At 48.6% G+C, this 19,918-nt stretch overlaps 1 protein-coding gene across 2 annotated transcripts; it reads left to right on the top strand.

Annotated features, from left to right (window-relative positions):
• Window positions 1-18,429, top strand: npc1 (Niemann-Pick disease, type C1). 2 transcript variants are annotated; one of them, XM_056596868.1, is made up of 26 exons: window positions 1-167; window positions 1,552-1,680; window positions 2,143-2,249; window positions 2,525-2,724; window positions 3,180-3,332; window positions 4,099-4,113; window positions 4,331-4,580; window positions 4,742-4,824; window positions 5,348-5,721; window positions 6,437-6,663; window positions 7,293-7,393; window positions 7,786-7,888; window positions 8,122-8,311; window positions 9,544-9,726; window positions 10,264-10,378; window positions 10,640-10,767; window positions 11,154-11,288; window positions 11,440-11,529; window positions 11,928-12,118; window positions 12,552-12,667; window positions 12,975-13,104; window positions 13,615-13,794; window positions 14,766-14,997; window positions 15,854-15,967; window positions 16,432-16,594; window positions 17,037-18,428. In XM_056596868.1, the coding sequence occupies exons 1-26, from the start codon at window positions 90-92 to the stop codon at window positions 17,117-17,119; spliced, it is 3,870 nt and encodes a 1,289-aa protein (XP_056452843.1). In that variant the 5' UTR covers window positions 1-89; the 3' UTR covers window positions 17,120-18,428. The 2 variants fall into 2 exon arrangements, with proteins under 2 accessions (XP_056452843.1, XP_056452842.1); XM_056596867.1 differs by lacking the exons at window positions 1-167; window positions 1,552-1,680; window positions 2,143-2,249; window positions 2,525-2,724; window positions 3,180-3,332 and adding an exon at window positions 3,501-3,550 and having other exon boundaries at window positions 3,977-4,580; window positions 17,037-18,429.
• Window positions 18,430-19,918: the final 1,489 nt, after the last annotated feature.

Here is a 19,918-nt window from a genome sequence, read left to right as displayed (position 1 = left end):
AACACGTCGCGAAGAAGACTCTCACAACAAATCGCAAAACTTTACCCGGCTGGAGTGCCAGTTCGCCTCGACCGTATTGACACGCAGGGATGGGGATCCTAACAGAGAGGAGCCGTGGATTTCTTCTTTTAACACTCGTATTTTTAACCGAGACACATTATCAATGGGTGAGTTTGGTCACGTTTGTGTTTCGTAATTGTTTTAACGTGACTCAGATGGCTGACTGTTGCTGCTGTGGTCACGCGAGCTCGCGTCATCTGCGCTGTTTATTCTGGAGGGCTAGCTCCAGATTAAGGTCAATATGCTTACAGATCCAAATATAAACCATTGCCAGGTCCTTATGTAGTGATTCTTCGACTTATGTCATCGATTCTTATGAAAGCCCTTCCCTTATTTACATGTATCAGGCTCGATAGGGTAGGTGGGGAGAAGGGTAACTTGGCATTGACCTGCAGCACATATTATTATTTTGGGACTTGATGTCCTCAGACAGTCCTCACATGTTCATACAATAAACCAATAAGGAAACAGTAACTTCTTGATCCTATGATTATCAGGATTCAGTGGTAGTAAACGTGTTGACAATTTGAAGTATGCAACTGAAAATGAAAGAGTGTGTTATTTCGGAATTAGTTCTAAATGAGAAGACTCATGTCTAAACATGTCAGCAGTTCGCAGTCAATTTTTTGGTGTGTTAATGTCAAATACTATCCGACAAGGCTTACCATCATTCAAGGGATCAGTACTTTTATAACAACATCAACGCTATGCAGCAAACTGCATTACTGCCCCGGATGGCTGTAGATAAAGAGTTGAAGAGTAAACATAGTGGCTCTTGATGATTATCTCGGTTGATGTTAAGCAGAGGTTGGTAGGTGCTAATGTGCTCTGTGTTTCACAGATTGAGGGCGGTAAATGGTCGATAACATGTTTAGTTTTTTGTCTACGAATAAGTTGCATGGGACAGAATCAACGTTGAATAGTTTCGTAGTATGGTTTGTAGTAGCCTAAAACGCGTAATGTCCTTGGCTCTTGTTCAAGTTTGGATAATACTATTATAACATTATATTGACTCAAATAATTACACCCACATCATTTCAAATAAAGAATGGATGTTGCCATAGAACTATGAGAATATATTTCCCCCTCTATGACTCATAAAATAACTTGTTTATTTTTGTAATCCTCATGTTTAAGAGACCTGCATGAAAGATTTAAATAAGAGGCATTTTTTCTATAATATAGATGCAAGACTAAAAATAGGTCACACTAACACATGCAAATACACTCGAGGTAAAATGGAGAAATGTGTGCCATGGTTGGTTAACCTGTGGTTTGTGGTTCTAACCTGTGCTATCGGCCTCTCTATGCTAGAACTCGGTCTAATCCCTTCAATGTAAAGACTTTTTGCAACCAGAATGAATGAGTGCAGGCCAGGGCATGATTGCACCATGAACGAGCCGGGGGGTGGGCTGTGTTTGCACCACCGTGGACTTTGCCCTGGAGTACCGCGGACCAGAGCGACCCTGAGTGTTGTTGTGTTGCCCCCAGGTGGAGGCCCAGCACTGCGTGTGGTACGGCGAGTGTGGGGACTCCCCCACCGTCACAGGGAAGAAGTACAACTGCAACTACACCGGACCCCCCAAGCCGCTGCCCTCTGAGGGGGCCGAGCTCCTCGATGTACGTGTCCCGAGAGGCCTCTGTGGAGATGACTCTCACTCACACACACACACACACACCACACACAACACACCACACACACACACACACACACAACACCACACACACACACACACACACACACACACCACACACACACACACAACCCGGAGAGATACATGTATACATAGATAGATACATACATACTCACTCACAGAGACTCATACATACACTCACTCACTCACAGAGACGCATACATTCAAGCATGCACCAACATTTGACCAAATTATCTATTTTCAAACATCATTTTTGATAACCTATCCTTTAAAATCAATTTTGTATTTATTTTGTATTTATTTATTTATATAGTTTTTTTACAAGGAATGTTTTTATGACAAATGCTATTAATAAGCAATTGATATATCGAGTGACGCTAAAACAACAACCACAACGCCGTCCTCTCACCGTGTCCTCTGGTCTCAGGAGCTGTGTCCGGGCCTCAACTATGGAGACCGGTACCTGTGCTGTGACGTCAACCAGCTGCGCACCCTCAAAGGCAGCCTGCAGCTGCCCCTGCAGTTCCTGTCTCGGTATGCGCCGTGGTCACAGAGCTGCAATTGAGGATTGCGTGACCTGCATGCCCACACACGCCCAGACACCGGGCACGCATGTGCCCGGTGTGTGGGTGTGTGTGGGCATGCAGGTCACACAATTATGCACACACAATTGATTCGTATTCACTGATTGTGCAGATGATAAGCTTTTGCCATTTTTCAAAACGATATATTTCTTTCTGGGTTGCTTTTATACTTCAATGTGTATGACCGTGTATGTCGTCGTCATCGTCCCCCCCCCCCCCCCCCAGGTGCCCCGCCTGTTTCTTGAACCTCATGAACCTGTTCTGCGAGCTGACCTGCAGTCCTCGGCAGAGCCTGTTCATGAACGCCACGAAGCTGCAGCCATATCAGGATGTGGCCGTGGAAGGCGTGCGCCTCCTGGGCAATGCGACCAACGCGACCAACGTGGTGACGGTGGAGTACTACATCGAGAACGAGTTCGTCAACGGTGGGTTTTCCCGACAGAAAAACACAAGTCAATATCAAGAATCGGGGACTTCCGTAGCCAGATCGTTTCAAGGAAAAAAATTATATCGACAGCAAGGTTACCGTCATGGTTACCGTTTCCCCGGTAACCATGACAACGCAACAATCACTCACCTCGTGAGTCAAGACGCCATCGCATGCGTCGAAGGAAATGCGCTGACTCAATGGCATCGCTTCCCTCTGCACGGGGAGCCTCTGGTTGTGCTGCTGACTAACAGTATCTGCTGTCTGCCTTTTAGACTCGGTCACTCGTGTGGAAGGCAAGTAGGCCAAATGACGTCTTAGAAATGTCCTGTTGACAAAATTCCAAATTCCGTCGTGTTGACGACGGGACATTTCTTAGAAGTTATTGGTGCTAATGGCCTCCCATGAGCGGAGTCCCCCTGGGTGACCTTTCTGTTTGGGGTCCTTCTGCAGCCATGTACAACGCCTGCAAGGACGTCCAGGCCCCGTCCACCAACGTGCAGGCGCTGTCGCTGCTGTGCGGCAAGGTCGCCAGCTTGTGCAACGCCACCAACTGGATACAGTACATGTTCAACATCAACAACGGCCAGAGCCCGTTCGACATCCCAACCCCCCCCAATCTTCTTCAGGTAAAAACGCCTCCCTAGCACGCACGCACGCACGCACGCCCTTCAGTTTTCCTCAGTTTGAGCCTACTGTACTGCAATCCCCCTCAATGGAATATCTAATCAATCAATTCATTTTCGAGGCACTCTTGGTACCAATCATTGTTGTTATCACTGATTTACATAGAACAAAGCTCCTAGGATTTTGGACTATTGGAGGTAGGGCTGAACGATTTTAAGAAAAAATTGAAATTGCGAATTTTCTGGTAGAGATTGCGGTTTCGCTTTCAACCACGATTTATTTTCTTTAAATCAAGTTTCATATAAAGTAATATAACCAATGAATTCCATTAAGGGTAATGCAATAATGAAAACTGCTGGCAACCAGATTTCAAATGCAAGCTGTTTATTCAGTACCTAAGAAACAACAACCAAAAAGCTCAAATAAAAAGGGGAGCCATCTTTCTTAAGTAAACTTGCTTCAATGGCTCATCAGCATCAAAATAATTGCACTTTTGTAAAAAAAAAAAAAAAAATTATAAAAAAAAAAAAATTAAAAAAACCGCAGCTTTGACGATCCCAAAATCGTAATGCTTGAGATCCGATTTCGGTCGAAAACGATAGATCGTTCAGCCCTAATTGGAGGATCTTGTTTCGCGATTTAAAAAGGTATTCATGGAATTGGTTCTTCTCACTAAAGGCTGTCGACACCAGCTGTTCCCCTTTTTGAGGTCACAACATTGGCATTCTCTTTGTGGCTGTTGAAGGGCCGGTGTTCTGTGGTTTTCATTCATCGTTATATTCACAATTCAATGTGCATAAGCCTTCCTCCTAGAGGACTCCGTACTACATGACCACAGGAATAGCGTAGGAAGTTACACCATTGAGGACACCCCGACGGCTCAAGGGTTGCATCATCTATTTGAAACATTGAAAAGTTCACACACAAATCGAGACGACCCCAGAACTCCAACGTGATGCGGTCTCTTCGTCCCCCAGACGGGCCGACGGCGGGCTTCACCCCCATGGACAACCAGACGTGGGCCTGCTCCGACTCCCTGGAGGACGGCTCGGGGCCCTGCTCCTGCCAGGACTGCACCCCGGTCTGCGGCCCCGCGCCGGTGCCCCCCGCGCCGCCCGCCCCCTGGACCATCCTGGGCCTTGACGCCATGGTGGTCATCATGTGGGTCTCCTACATGGCCTTCCTGCTGGTGTTTGTGGGGGGCGTGCTGAGCGCCTGGTGCTACAGGTAAGAGAACGGAGGCCGGTGAAACTGGACGACGCTTGTTAGATTCACTTCCCTTACTGATTATGGCGGAGCCGACATTTGCATATCATTTGAGAGAGCGTTGAGATGCTTTGCGTTTAATCGCGAGTTCCTGATGGTTTCGTCGTGTGTGTGTTCTGCAGGAGAAGGAGGATCATGTCGGAGTACGGGCCCATATTGGACAGCAACAACCCGATGTCTCTCAACGGAGAGAGCTCTGACGGAGGTACAGCAATGGCCCCCAGCGTAACAAACACACTCGCTATGTTTCCCAGATGTCATGGCATGTTCCCCCAAAGCTGTACAAAGGGATGGTATTGGAAGATAGTAATATCTCTAAGTGAATGTTTGTGTATATATATATATATATATATAAAAATATGACTTTATTATAACTTAGTTCAGATGAGTTTATAGAGTGAAACCAAAACCAAGCTGTCATCCTACCCGATGATTTGCTTGGAAATTTCCTTTTTTAAAAGGTCTGTATGTATGTCTCTCTCTTCTCTCTCTGCCTCTCTCTCTCTCTCTCTCTGCCTCTCTCTCTCTCTATGCCTCTCTCTCTCTGCCTCTCTCTTGCCTCTGTCTGTCTGTCTGTCTGTCTGTCTGTCTGTCTGTCTGTCTGTCTGTCTGTCTGTCTGTCTGTCTGTGTCTCTCTATCTCTCTGTCTCTGTCTCTGTCTCTCTCTCTCTCTCTCTCTCTGCCTCTCTCTGCCTCTCTCTCTCTCTGCCTCCCTCCCTCCCTGCTAGCCGACGCCACGTGCTGCGAGCGGCTGGGCGAGCGCTTCGAGGGCACCCTGCGCCGCCTCTTCACGGCCTGGGGCTCCTTCTGCGTGCGGCAGCCCGCCCTGGTGGTGCTCACCACGGTGGCGCTGGTGGCGGCGGCGTCGGCGGGCCTGGTGTACATGCGCGTCACCACGGACCCCGTGGACCTGTGGGCAGCGGACAGCAGCCGCGCGCGTCAGGAGAAGGACTACTTCGACCGGCACTTCGGGCCCTTCTTCCGCACGGAGCAGATGATCATCACCACCACGCCGGGCGTCAACTCCACCATCTACGAGCCCTACTTTGGGGGCCCCAACGTTACCTTCGGCCCCATCCTGGGCAAGGACATCCTGCATCAGGTGTGTGTTTGTACGTGACTCTAGTGTGTGTGAGTGCATGCGTGTGTATGTGTGTGCTGGGTGCTTTTCTCTTAACATGCAAGGGTTGAGCTTGTGCTCAATGGGTAAAGGGCGGCACACTGTGTCATTGTTGATCAATAATCTGCATGACTGACTGCTCCAGAGTCACGTGGTTGTTGGGAACATGTTGACAGAGAGAGCTTATTTCAGCTTGATCTGCTGGAGAGGATTTTTGGCCGGCCCCAAACAGAGATCGGCTTCTGCATCTCTGAACTGCAGACAAAAGGGGAATGAGTTCTCTTGCTGTGCTCTTGCCGGCTCTCCGTCCTTCTCCTATCCTCTTTTTTTATTAGCTAGTACCGTCGTTGTTAATGAGCGTTATGGTGAGCGACCATAAGCTTAACCCTCTCTCGGACGCTGCTCAGAGAGAGGCCACACAGGCCACACAGACCGAGGCTTGTCGTACCCTCTCCCAGTCAGAGTCCCATTGCATGAAGTGAACTCAATGTTGCAAAAGGTTAAAAAAATGTAAACGTAATTTTACCCGTTTCCTCTAAATAAGTCTTATTCAAGTAACGGTGACAAAATGATATATAACTATATTGACAATCACATATTGGCACCAAAAAGAAAAGAGAACTGCATTGATTTTTTAACCTTCCGTATTTGAATGTATATTTCATTTCCTTCGTCCTCTTCCCCCGGACGGTGGCAGGTGCTGGACCTGCAGCTGCAGGTGGAGGCGCTGGTGGCCACGTACGAGGGCCAGAATGTGACGCTGGAGGACATCTGCCTGAGCCCGCTGGCGCCGTACAACAACAACTGCACCGTGCTCAGCGTCCTCAACTACTTCCAGAACAGCCACGACCAGCTGGACCACCAAGTGGGAGACTTCTTCTACGTCTGGGACGACTACCACAGCCACTTCCTGTACTGCGTCAGGTAGGTGTCTGGAGGTTTATACTTGTGTAATGTATATTTAATGGGTACTGTACGTATTTATTATTGGTTCCTGGTTCTTATTCATAGGTTGGCGGGGTTCAAAGAGTAGGATTATTGGATGGCTTTTGGTTTGAATAACCTACAGTGAGTAGGTACTGCTAGTCTTTGTCAAAGTGCATTTGTGCATTTCCTGCTGGATGTGCATTTCCTGAGGCTTCTCATGCCTGGTGTAAGGTGCCTTTCTAAGTATAGGGCATCACGCTTCCTCATTTTTCACCCAGATTTAGTTCTCTATTCTGGTTTCAACAGATCGCTAGATAGACTTGAATCAAAATGTACTTGGTTAGCTGCTCTGAAACTAGCTGCTCTGAAAGCATCATTGAACTTGAAAGTTCAATGATGCTTGGAAAAAGATAAGTACTCTATTCCCTAGAGGAAAAAACATTTACATGTACTTTATTCCTCAGATGAAAAGGATAAAAATATACTTTCCCGTAGAGGAAGATGAAGCAAAATGGTCCTAATGGGTGCTCCTGCCCTTCCCCCACCCTCACCGCAACTCCTCTGTACCAGCCATTCAGATTACCTGAGGTGTTTTCATAGCTCTCTCTCATCTCTCCTCTGGCCAGCGCCCCGGCCTCACTCAACGACACCACCCACCTCCACGACCCCTGCATGGGCACCTTCGGCGGCCCCGTCTTCCCCTGGCTGGCCCTTGGAGGATACAACGGTAAGCACAAAACCCACGTGGCAGAATCCCTCTACTCATGTGGACCCAAGCTGTGCCTAGCCGACCCTCACCGAAACATTGGTCAGAGGCCTGAAAAGTCCTTGGGTTATAGGGCTTGGTCATCTATTTGGCCGACGCCTTTTACCAATTCATATTTTTGGGGGGACAATTGTGATTTGGCAAGGAGGATTGTGGGGAATTATTTAATCTCTGTTAAATCGAGGTGATTCATACTCTGGCCTGCACACATCCTGTGTATGGTTTGCAGTTTGTCAGGCTAGCCAGAGCCATACATCATTGGTTCGATCGGCTGTAAATCGTGATATATATGCCGTGTTACCAGCCAGACTTTAGCTTTTTTCTCAGCTCTGCCACGTTCTTTCCTGCTCCAGGGACCGACTACAGCAACGCCACTGCTCTGGTCATCACATTCCCTGTCATCAACTACTTGAACGACAAGACCAGAGTGGGCAAAGCCAAAGCCTGGGAAGAAGAGTAAGTGTGTTTCTAGACTCTGCGTGCGTGCGTGCGTGCGTGCGTGCGTGCGTGCGTGCGTGCGTGCGTGCGTGCGTGCGTGCGTGCGTGCGTGCGTGCGTGCGTGCGTGAGATATCCCTCTATCCTCACTCAATAAGATATTTTATTGATTTGGTACACATTCCTCTGAAATGTGTCTTTATGTAACTCGAAAAGAAACGTCATTATTCTTTTTTTTTTTCTGTCCCTCCAGATTCATCCGCTTCATGAAGAGCTACAACAACTCCAACCTGACCGTGTCCTTCAGCTCGGAGCGCAGCATCGAGGATGAGATCAACCGCGAGAGCGAGAACGACGTGTCCACGATCGTGGTCAGCTACGTCATCATGTTCGTCTACATCTCCCTGGCCCTGGGACACATCCAGAGCTTCAGACGCCTCCTGGTGAGAGACCAGTGCCCCCTCCTCCAAGCCTGGCTATTGCCAGACCAAGCTCAATGCGTAGAATGAACGTTGGTCTGGGGTGGCTGCTTTCATTTTCTTCGGCACAAGAGGCGTGATCAACGGCCCTGGTTCAACTGACTCTGTACGCGATTGGCTGCTTGCCGTCGCTTCCCTGTCGTCATTGTGTTGAACCAGCCAATAGCGCGCCAGGGGGAAAAGCCAGCTTGGTGATTTGCTCCCACAAAAGCGTATGGGAAGCAGAAAGAAGTGTATCGCTCCTTTCCAGACCCTTCTGCAGGGCGGGTTCAAGTCGCCGGCAAAATGGGCTGGGTGTGCCCATTCTGCCCTCCAGCACCCTCCTCCACCACCCGCCCCTTCCTCCTCCTCCTCCTCCTCCTCCCAACACCACCACCCACCCTCCTCCTCCTCCTCCTCCTCCCAACGCCACCCCCCCCTTCTCCACCACCGCCCCCTCCTCCACCACCCACCCTCCTCCTCCACCACCCAACCTCTTCCTCCTCCTCCAACACCACCATCGCCCCCTCCTCCACCACCTACCCTCCTCCAACACCCACCCCCCTCCTCCTCCTCCAACACCACCCAGAGAGCACGCATCGGTCGCCACGCTTCTTGTTTTCCTTGGCCTCAGAGATGAGGGTGTTGCATGTCAAAAGGCGGGTAAACACGCCCTGCAATATACGCGATGAGATAGCGTCTGTCGGACAGCGGGTTCCCTCTATGAGTTTGTGACCTTTTTGAACTGTTCCATTTGATTTATTGGCCGTGTTTTATTTGATCAGCATTTGTTAACTGTTCATTCGTTACACTTTAACAGAATTTCCCTTCCGGGATTAATGATTAACACGTTCTCCTACGACGGTTCCCATTCGCCCACCCACGGCGGTGACTCACCGGGGTGTGAGGCGTAATCTATCCTATCACGAGGCCCAATGAGACCTCTGGCGATAGCGTCGGCCCCCCGTAGCTCACCGTAGCGCACCGTAGCTCAACGTAGCGCAACGTAGCGCACCGTAGCTCAACATAGCTCAACGTAGCTCACCGTAGCTCACCGTAGCGCACCGTAGCGCACCGTAGCTCACCGTAGCGCACCGTAGCGCAACGTAGCTCACCGTAGCTCACCGTAGTGCGCCGCCGCCCTAGCATTGTCAGCGATAAGCATACCTCACGCCCCAGTCGTAACGGCTTCCCCCCCTGCGCTCCACCCTCTCCAGGTGGACTCCAAGGTGTCTCTGGGCATCGCGGGCATCCTGATCGTGCTGAGCTCGGTGGCCTGCTCCCTGGGCATCTTCAGCTACGCCGGCGTGCCGCTCACGCTCATCGTCATCGAGGTCATCCCCTTCCTGGTGCTGGCCGTGGGCGTGGACAACATTTTCATAATCGTGCAGACGCTGCAGGTATACACGTGCACACACACGCACGCACGCACGCACGCACACACACATGCCCGCCTGACACACATACACACTCGCCTGACGCACGCACACACGCCTGACACATACACACGTGCACAAACACGCACGCACGCACACATGCGTGCGTGCGTGTGCGTCGCACGCACACATGCAACACACAAACACGCGCCTGACACGCACGCACGCACACACACACGCATGCGCGCCTGACACATACACACGTGCCTGATACACGCACGGACGCACACCTGACCCACATACACACACACGCACATGCATCTACACCTAGACAAATGCACACATCTTCTTTTATACATCCCTATTCTTACGTTGCAGGTGTTGCTTACACACGCAGCGGACTTTCACATCTTTTGCATATACATTCCCTTTTTAGTACAGCACTATGTAGTTTTATTCAGAGCCACTCTCGTTTCCATGGAAACACTCATCTGGTGGACCACAACGCCTCCATTGGAACTCTCTTACTGACCCCCTACCCCCCCCCCCCCCCTCCCCCAGAGGGACGAGCGCATGCCCCAGGAGGAGCTCCACCAGCAGATTGGCCGTATCCTTGGCGACGTGGCTCCCAGCATGCTCCTCTCGTCCGTCTCCGAGACTGTGGCCTTCTTCCTGGGTGAGCACATCTGAATCAATCCCCCCCTCCCCCCTCCCATGTAGCTCGCACTGTAGGTCGTTGACCTATCCAGTGGAAGCGAAGTTGGGTGAGCCGAGCGAAAGTTGTCGTGATGCAAGAGACTGATTCCCTTTTTGTGTGTGTGTGTGTGTGTGTGTGTGTGTGTGTGTGTGTGTGTGTGTGTGTGTGTGTGTGTGTGTGTGTGTGTGTGTGTGTGTGTGTGTGTGTGTGTGTGTGTGTGTGTGTGTGTGTCTCCTCCAGGCGCTCTGTCCAACATGCCTGCCGTCAGGACCTTCTCGCTGTTTGCCGGCCTGGCCGTCCTCATCGACTTCCTGCTGCAGATCAGCTGCTTCGTCAGCCTGCTGGGCCTGGACGCCAAGAGGCAGGAGGTGGGTGTCAGACCGGTCGGGGGGGGGGGGATTAGGATTCACTGATCACCAATCAGGAGCATCACACCACGTTCTTAACCTTTTTATAATTAACCTTTTCGGTGAATCTAGGCCAAGGTGCATATCCTACATCTGTTAGAGGCCTGTTAGAATGAATAAGTAATATTAAGGAGAGCAAACAATAATTCAATGCTTGGGTCATTTCTGGTGTACGTCTAATCTGTGGGGGCCTCTTTTTGAACGAGTCTGCTAAACAATTGAATCAGGTCAGAGTAGCATAGAGCCACACAGACACGTCCACTCTCAGAAGTGCACCTCTGTGCCCGGCGCTTGACTGGGCTCTCTGTGCTGCGATATGACGTCCTCCTGTCCCGTTCACCCTCCAGAACAACCGGCTGGACATCCTCTGCTGCGTGAAGCTGGCCGACGGCCAGGAGGCGAAGACGGACGGCCTCCTCTTCCGCTTCTTCAAGAAGCTCTACGCTCCCTTCATCCTCCAGGAGTGGGTGCGCCCCATCGTGGTCGGTACCCCTGCTGCTTGCTCCACCTGTGGCCGCGCTGCAGCCGACGTTATCGATCCGCATGAATACCAAGACGCGGTGCTCAGAACCAGAATGACAGTGGTGGTTTGGGTTCTGTTCTCTGTTAACCTGCACTCTCTTGCCTCTCCAGGTGGCTGTGTTTGTGGGCATGCTCTCCTTCAGCGTTGCCGTGGTGGACAAGGTGGACGTGGGACTGGACCAGAAACTCTCCATGCCTGATGTAAGTCCCTCTAACCCCCCTTGCTCGGACCACCAGACAAGGCTAAGTCCCTGGTTGATCTTTGGGGTCGGGAACATATTGAAGTCACGCAATAGGTTTTCATGAGGCTCGACTTGCATGAAGAAATGCTATGCAGTGGTTCGACCCTACAGTCAATGTGCTCTCACTGGGATTCTGCAGCACGCTCTACCTCCTACATTGACTATCCAGCTCATTCACCCAGAGGTGGTGCTGCTCATCATCACATACAAACCCCTCACAGTGAACTCTGCAGTCGCTGCTAATGTCACTGATGTGCAACTTGCTTTGTGTTTTGTTTCACCTCCTCCACCTGATCCACTTTACCCACGACTGTAGACTCAATAGTAAAACCCCTCGTGGTGTCTGCCTGTGTCCAGGACTCCTACGTGCTGCAGTACTTCAAGAACCTGAGCACGTACCTGCACACGGGCCCCCCGGTGTACTTTGTGGTGGAGGACGGCCTGAACTACAGCAGCCCCGAGGGGCAGAACGCCGTGTGCGGAGGGGTGGGCTGCAGGAACGACTCCCTGGTCCAGCAGGTCTACTCGGCGTCGCTCATCAGCCAGTAGTAAGGGCTGCTTCCGGATCCGACTTCATGCATGATGCACACATGCACACAGTTAGTTAGTCACTCATGTTAATAATGAAGGCATTGACCTTGAGTTTGAGTTTAAAATATATATAATAAGTCATCAGACAAGATGGTCATCAGACAAGTGCTTGGCTTACAGGCTAAATAACGACAAAATGCAAAGTCATAACATTTATGTTATAATATAATAAAAGTCGATTCATTGTTTTTTGTACGACATGGAGGCAGATTAATCCATTGAGGGGATGATGGTTTAAGAAGGACTATACGGTAGATTCTCCAGAGTTCCTGCGAGGTTCTCCAGATTCTGTGGCTACGTTCTACAGTGTCGACCATAGTCGCACAGCATGTTTCCCCCTGGCACCAGTGAAACCGCCTCCTAACCCTCCCCTCTCGCCGCGGCTCCCAGCACCACCATCGCCTACACGCCGTCGTCGTGGCTGGATGACTACTTTGACTGGATCAAGCCCCGCTCCAGCTGCTGCCGCTACTACAACACCACGGGGGCCTTCTGCAACGCCTCAGGTACACCTGCCCCTGCGGCCCCGCCGCCCTTTGAGTCGTGGTGCCTCGGTTCCTGTTTTTAAACCATCTACCGAATCTCAACTCGAGCCTCAACCTCCACTCGATGTGTATTTGTAATCCTAATCAAAATACCTGATAGATCTTTTTCACTCACTACTCTGTCCTCTTCGTAAATGATAGAATCGAACATGGGGAAATTGGATGAATTTTGTGTTCTTAATCCGAGTGTCATTAGTGAGTCGACTCATGAGTGAGCAGCTGTCCATTACGTCCATAAATGGAGTGTCCCCCCTGGTTTTGTCCTCAGTGGTGGATCCTTCCTGTTTGCACTGCCGGGCCATGACCCCCGCTGGGAAGCAGAGACCCACTGGGGAGGACTTCATGCACTACTTGCCCATGTTCCTGTCCGACAACCCCAACACCAAGTGTGGGAAAGGGTAATTCCCACTTTCTTTCTGTTTTGCTTTTGAGTTTATTAGAAGACAGCGCAGCGGTCATTGAAGGATGCGTGAAACTGGCGCCATGCGTCCTCATTCCACTTTCACTTCTGCATCACATGATGTGTGTTCAGTGACTCACACTATGTTGCCTCTTGGATTTATTTATTTTTAACTCCATCTCGGCTGTCACGTTATTCCTATTAATAAAAAGACAATGCAACTATATTTGTCTATCAAGGAGTGACTGAAGGAAGTTGGTTTTGTCAGCCTATTCTAAGAAGAAAATAACATAATTCAGTTCTTTTTTATAATAATATGAAATAACATAAATCATAGACTTTTAAGGCAATAAAACAATGGCGTTAAAAAGGCTGACCTGGCCGGCCCTCACTATTTGTTCACCTGCTAACTATTGTAACTGTACATAAGTAAGAGATCCGTTGTGTTAGCCTACCCAAGGGGCTGCGTGCCTAACCGTGTCCTGCCCCCCCCCCCCCCCCCCCCCAGCGGTCACGCCGCTTACAGCAGCGCGGTGGTCCTGGGTGACACGGGTGTGGGCTCCACCTACTTCATGACCTACCACACCATCCTGAAGGACTCGCCCGACTACATCGACGCCCTGAAGATGGCCCGCGTGCTGGCGGACAACATCACGCTGGCCCTAGGCCATAAGGTCTTCCCCTACAGGTGAGCTTCATCCGCATTTAATACAACCACATCTGATCATGGTCAACTGAGAAAATATAGAACCTGCACCATGTGTTGACAGTTTATTTAGGGTATTTAGCAGATGCTTTTAGCCAAAGCGACTAACAGTTAGTACATTTGTCAAAAGAAAGAGAAACAAAAGTATATCGCTGTCGGTACAGCAGGATGTTCATCGAAGAAAGTGCCATGCACCAATAGTTGCTAGATAAACCAAATCCCTGTATCCAACAAATATGATAGCTTGGATAAGATGCTACACAATGCTAAAGACTATTGCCAAGTGCCAGGACATACAATAAGTGTTTCCCAGTAGCAGCCACTAGTGGTTTCGGTGGTAGCTACACATTTATGGAGAATGGTTCACTTAATGGATTAACTCATGGAAACTTTTTAGTTTAGATATTTTATAATGGAGTAAATAGCTGCGATAGAAAAGTGTAGTGCAGGATTAAATATAATTACCAAGCTGTATTGGGATATCTTTATCTTTCTTCTAAACTGTAATCCAATCAAAACCTAGTTTCTATGGGATGGTCTTAATTTCCCTCCAGAATGATATGTGAGTGTGTGTGCGCTTCATTAAAGGGTGTTTTTTCTCCCATATTGGTCCTTCTTCTCAGTAAGACTGAACACTGTTCAGATTTCCTATTTTCTAGACACGTACATTACATTTAAACTCCTAGTCATAATTGTCTTCATTCGCAGACATTCTGATCAACATATAAAGTTAATCATTTAGCTAATTTCATTATTGTTTCTTCCTTTTCTTTAACATTATTGAAGGTTATCCTGTCAATATCTGCTCCTGGCTTTCACATAGGGTTAGGGTTTGAAATGTACGTACACATCCTAACAATGTGTTGGTCTGTCTTCATCTGTCCCCCTCTATCTGTCCTTCTCCGTCCGTCCTTCTGTCTGTCTGTCTGTCTCTCTCGTGCCCCCCTGCGCAGCATCTTCTACGTGTTCTACGAGCAGTACCTCACCATCGCCTACGACACGGCGCTCAACCTGGGCGTGTCTCTGGGGGCCATCTTCGTGGTGTCCACGGTGCTGCTGGGCTTCGAGGTGTGGGCCGCGGCCCTCGTCAGCCTCACCATCGCCATGATCCTGGTCAACATGTTCGGCGTCATGTGGCTGTGGGGCATCAGCCTCAACGCAGTGTCCCTGGTCAACCTGGTCATGGTGAGGCTGCAGCGCACACACACACACACACACACACGCACACGCATGCACACACACGTGCACTCACAAATGCATACACACACTCCCCCTTGTGGCTATTCCCCCTGTTGGATCATGAAACGGCTGCCACCACAAGTGGGGGAGAATAAGGGCAAAGGTCATGGTTGCAGTGCAGGGAGCTGTTGAGCTGTTATGAACTAATGGAGGGTTAGTTCCCTAGATTGGGGAGCAGAGGGGTGGGTAAATGGTACACGGATGAAGGGAAGGGGAGAAAATGGTGTTTTTAAATGCAGAGCAACTCCTTTATCAGTTTGAGTGTTGATTTATCCAACTATTGAGCTGGAGGACCGACACCCCCACCCAGCTGGCCTCCTCCTTCTTCTCAGTCCCGCTGTCCACATGCATACTCTGGAGGTTTGGCTGAGAATGATGGTAGTCATTGGTGATACTGAATTATTATACTAAATAAACGCCAACATATTGGTGTCAGACAGTTCCATACACAAATTTTTTTTAGAATGGCCTAAGAGGTTACAGGAAGTGGTGGTTACAGGAAGTGGTGGTATCTTGAACAGAGGTTGACGTCTGTGACGGCGGCCTCGTGATAGAGAGAGGATACAGCCACTTCCTTCAGTTTGCTAAGCCAACCCAGACGCCTGGAACCCTCTCAGTCTCTCACATCAGCCATGGCTGAGAGTTCACTGGGTTCAGGGCCTCGGGCAACTATGAGCAAGATGCCTCCGCCCTATAACCACACCTTAAAGACATGCAGCAGAACTCGCCGCAAGTCAATTTGATAATAAAAAGTGGGCTGAGTTGTGAAAGCTAAATGAACGAATGGTGTCTCCTTCCTCAGAGCTGCGGCATCTCGGTGGAGTTCTGCAGCCACATCGTGCGCGCCTTCTCCGTCAGCATGAAGGGCAGCCGGGTGGAGAGGGCCGAGGAGGCCCTCGCTCACATGGGCAGCTCGGTGAGTAGCGCCCCGCCTCCACCCCCAACCTCCCCCCCCCCCCCGCCGCCACACCCAGAAACAGGCCGACTGGTTTGACACGCAGCAGGAAACGCAGGTTGTAGCGCTGCACTGTGGCAGCGTGTGTTACTGTACTCGGGTGTTATGAAACATGCAAGACAATAATACAATATAGAACACATTCGACTGTTTTAGAAGATAGAAAATAAAGTGTTTAAAGGGGTGATATCATAACTTTTACATTTTGGATATGAAAAAGCATGAGCATGTTTCCATGAAGCTCTTGCCATCATGAAACATGCTTGTCAAAAAAAATCAAGTAAGCTGATCACACCTTCTGGCCTTTTTAATACTGAGCACATTGTATTGCCGTTTTGCACAAAATGCACTTCATGAATAAAGTGAGAGTTGATTTAGTGTTGTGTTCTTTCTGCGTATCTCTCCCTGATGTGACGCGGTGGCAGGTGTTCAGCGGGATCACGCTGACTAAGTTCGGAGGCATCCTCATCCTGGCGCTGTCCAAGTCTCAGATCTTCCAGATCTTCTACTTCCGCATGTACCTGGCCATGGTGCTGCTGGGGGCCACGCACGGACTCATCTTCCTGCCCGTGCTGCTCAGCTACATAGGTCAGCAGACACGCGCACATGCACACCCACACACTGGGGATTAGGGGAAACAGATGCACGACGTTGGGGGTCAATCTGGACGCTCCGAGGTTGTTCAAATATTATTCCGCTTTTATTGAATAAACAGTGAAAATTAACGATGAAGGCTCATACAAGTGTGTGTGTGTGTGTGTGTGTGTGTGTGTGTGTGTGTGTGTGTGTGTGTGTGTGTGTGTGTGTGTGTGTGTGTGTGTGTGTGTGTGTGTGTGTGTGTGTGTGTGTGTGTGTGTGTGTCCAAAAAAACGAAAAGTGAATGCGAAAATATATGAAATTCTTTCTGGAATTTGTGGAACATTGAAATCCCTTCAGTTCAAAAGCGCACTTCACTGTCCCATTCACTCAGAGCACTGTGTTGTCAACGCGCTCATCGTGTCATGTGACCTCCCCTCTCCCCACCTCCCAGGTCCGTCCGTGAACAAGGCCAAAGTGTTTGCGGCCAAACAGCGCTACGCCAACACCGAGAGGGAGCCCCTCCTCAACTACTAGCCGGGCCCACCGGCGACGGCCCCGTTAACCACGACCCCCGAGCCGCCACAGAGACGGGGTGAGGGCGCAGAGCGGCCTCCTGCGGGACACACTGACACACACTCGGCCTCAACGCCGCTATGCACGGACGCTAACTCAGGAACGTGGAAGAGTGGAAGAAAGCGGTGGTCGTGTTTTTTTTTTTAACCGCTAACCTCAGTTTTAACCTCTCCTGTCTGTTTTTATTATTATAATGCGACCTGGCACACGGCAACAAAGCAGGGAAAAGACTATTGGATGAACTGGACATGGGTCGTCCCCCCCCAATCGACACTTCTGATCATTCAGCCCAGCAGACACTTCAGAAGACTTAAAAGGGCAACCATGTTAGTTTGTTTACCACGCTGGGACCTGGTTAAGTAAAGGCGACTCAAAGGGTTTGCTCATGAGACGTTTTGTAAAACCGTTTGACATGAAGATCGTTTCTCGATCTGACCACTCTGTTCACACTTTAGTTAATTTAGCTATGAATGATGGCGGTACAGAACATGAAAATGTGATCGACGTATGTAAATTATTTTAGAGTTACTGATTCATTTGTAAACTTGCATTTGAGAATAAGGACCGTTTATGAGCCTTCCCCCCTCACTTAACATGCATTATTGTGATTTATTATTTTTTAACTGTCTTTTATCACACCTGTGATTGTCTTGGATCACAGTTGTAGTCCACACCAACGCATTAGCTGTACTTGCATTCTTACTATAATCACTGCTCTTTCGGTTATTCATATTTTTTACCCTAGGTCTTAATAATGTTATGTATGTCATCGTGGAGCCCCTTACAGTTAGTGTTAGCTAATGATGGTGAAGGAGTGTCCCACTGGGTGTCCTCTTGTTCCCTGTGTTGCACAATGTCCATCGTGGATTTCTTCTGTTATTGCGGTGGTGGTTTCAGTTTATTATATATATTTTTTATAAAGAATGCAATGTTTACATGCTAGCAACCTTAAAGCATACAATGATTGAGATTTGCTTGTTAACAATGCTGCGCGTTACCAAGTCTGGTTTGGGAGTTTTAACCATTTTAACTTGAAATAAATGTGTTCTAAAAGTGTATCATTGAAACCTGGTATTACACAAGTGATTCTGTTTTTGTAATATCTTAATTGTAAACCCAATTTAAAAACCTTTTAAAAACACTTCTTGTTTCTGCTTAGTGATGCACTTTACATAACCTAAAACAAATGTATGGCGTTAATTGTATGGAGAGGGTCTTAATTTATTTGCTACATAATTAAACTAGAAATTAGACTACTGTCAAAACTTAACGAATTATGGACAGAAAAAGCCAAAACTGTTTATGAAATAATTTTCTTAAGAAAAATTATGAAATAACTTATGAAAAAGTTCTCTGTGAAACAAATTGAAAAAATAAACTACTCTAGTGTAATGCCATAAATAAGTCTTTGGGCCCGATGCATAAAATTGCTAAAAAGGGTTGTAATGGTCCTTTCAGACCGGTGGGTGGCGCCAGATCCCGTTTATAGGACTTCAAGTCGCTTTTCATGAGCGCAACGGCCCATGCAGAACCTATAGGAAATTAAATGTATTTTATTCGTATCTTCAGACGCAAAGCTTTGTGTTCCCTCCAAACATTGTGCTCTAACTCCTCACCTTGGTTCATTTATCAGTCCAAATGTTAGGTCTGGTCACTTTGCATTTGTTCAATATTTCCCCACAGCGTGTGCCCTCGGCTCACCATCTGCTCATCCTGTCACACAGTTCAGCTCATCAATGATTCAGTCGCGATCCTAGTCTACCTTATGTGAGGATCGGAGCTTCAGGCGCGGGCTAGTTTTTTTCGACAAAGAAAGTGGAGGCTATTTATAGGCAGTGATCAAATTAATGACTTCCTCCTGTAATCCTACGAAAGGGCTGCCAAATCGTCAATCACTCACATAATCTGATCTGCAAAAGCCAGAATTGACAGCGTGTGTTTTATAAAATAGTCATTATTTGTCTGTTAATACTTTTCTTTCTGTATGTTTTACAATTGGGAAAGACAAGTGTGACATTCTGACACACAGTCCTCTTGGGGTGGGTTTCTTAGACCCAGAGTCCTTGGGGGCCCGTCCTGGGACCACACCCAGTCCAAGGTCCTCAAGGGGTTTCTCTCTGAAACCCCAGACCCCATGGGCATTGATGGCCCCTGGAGGCCTGAACCTGGGGCTGTGGGGCCTGTCTTGGGATCACTTCCCGTCTGAGCTCCTACTGGGGTTGTTTCGCCATCCCTGGGCCTCGGCCTTGCACTGCAGTCCTGGAGACAGAACCCTAACCCTAACACGCAACGTTGAAACCAAACCCTCAAATGGACTGTAGTTGCGGAAAAAAGGATAAGGGGGTTTCCTTGGGTTTTTATTTTGTGTCTCCAAATAATTCTTCCAAACTTTCACTCTTTCTTAAAGTGGTCCATCACTGGATTTAAAGTTGTGCTCAGCTGAACATGCAGGAGAGATGGGAGAAACCAAAGAAATATAAATAATAAAAATTAAAAAAACTAAATTATGTTCACCCTGTCCTGGTTCAAGTGTGCTGAAGCTCTAGGTTACAAGTTAGGGAGAGATCGGATAAATTTGACAGGAGATGTGAGAGAAACTTGACAAAAATAGTGAAACAAATATATATATATCCAACATGTATTAGTTCAGGTGGGCCAAAGATGGGGTTGCAAGTTTGGAAGAGTTACGATAACCCAGACAAAAGCGATGAAAATCAATAGATAAAGGGGATCTCACTGTTTTGTATAACAGAGATTGGA

The sequence above is a fragment of the Gadus chalcogrammus genome, chromosome 8, assembly GCF_026213295.1.
Source record: "Gadus chalcogrammus isolate NIFS_2021 chromosome 8, NIFS_Gcha_1.0, whole genome shotgun sequence".
Taxonomy (NCBI): domain Eukaryota; kingdom Metazoa; phylum Chordata; class Actinopteri; order Gadiformes; family Gadidae; genus Gadus; species Gadus chalcogrammus.
Note: the sequence above shows the minus strand (reverse complement) of the source record. Positions and strands in the feature narration are given on the sequence as shown.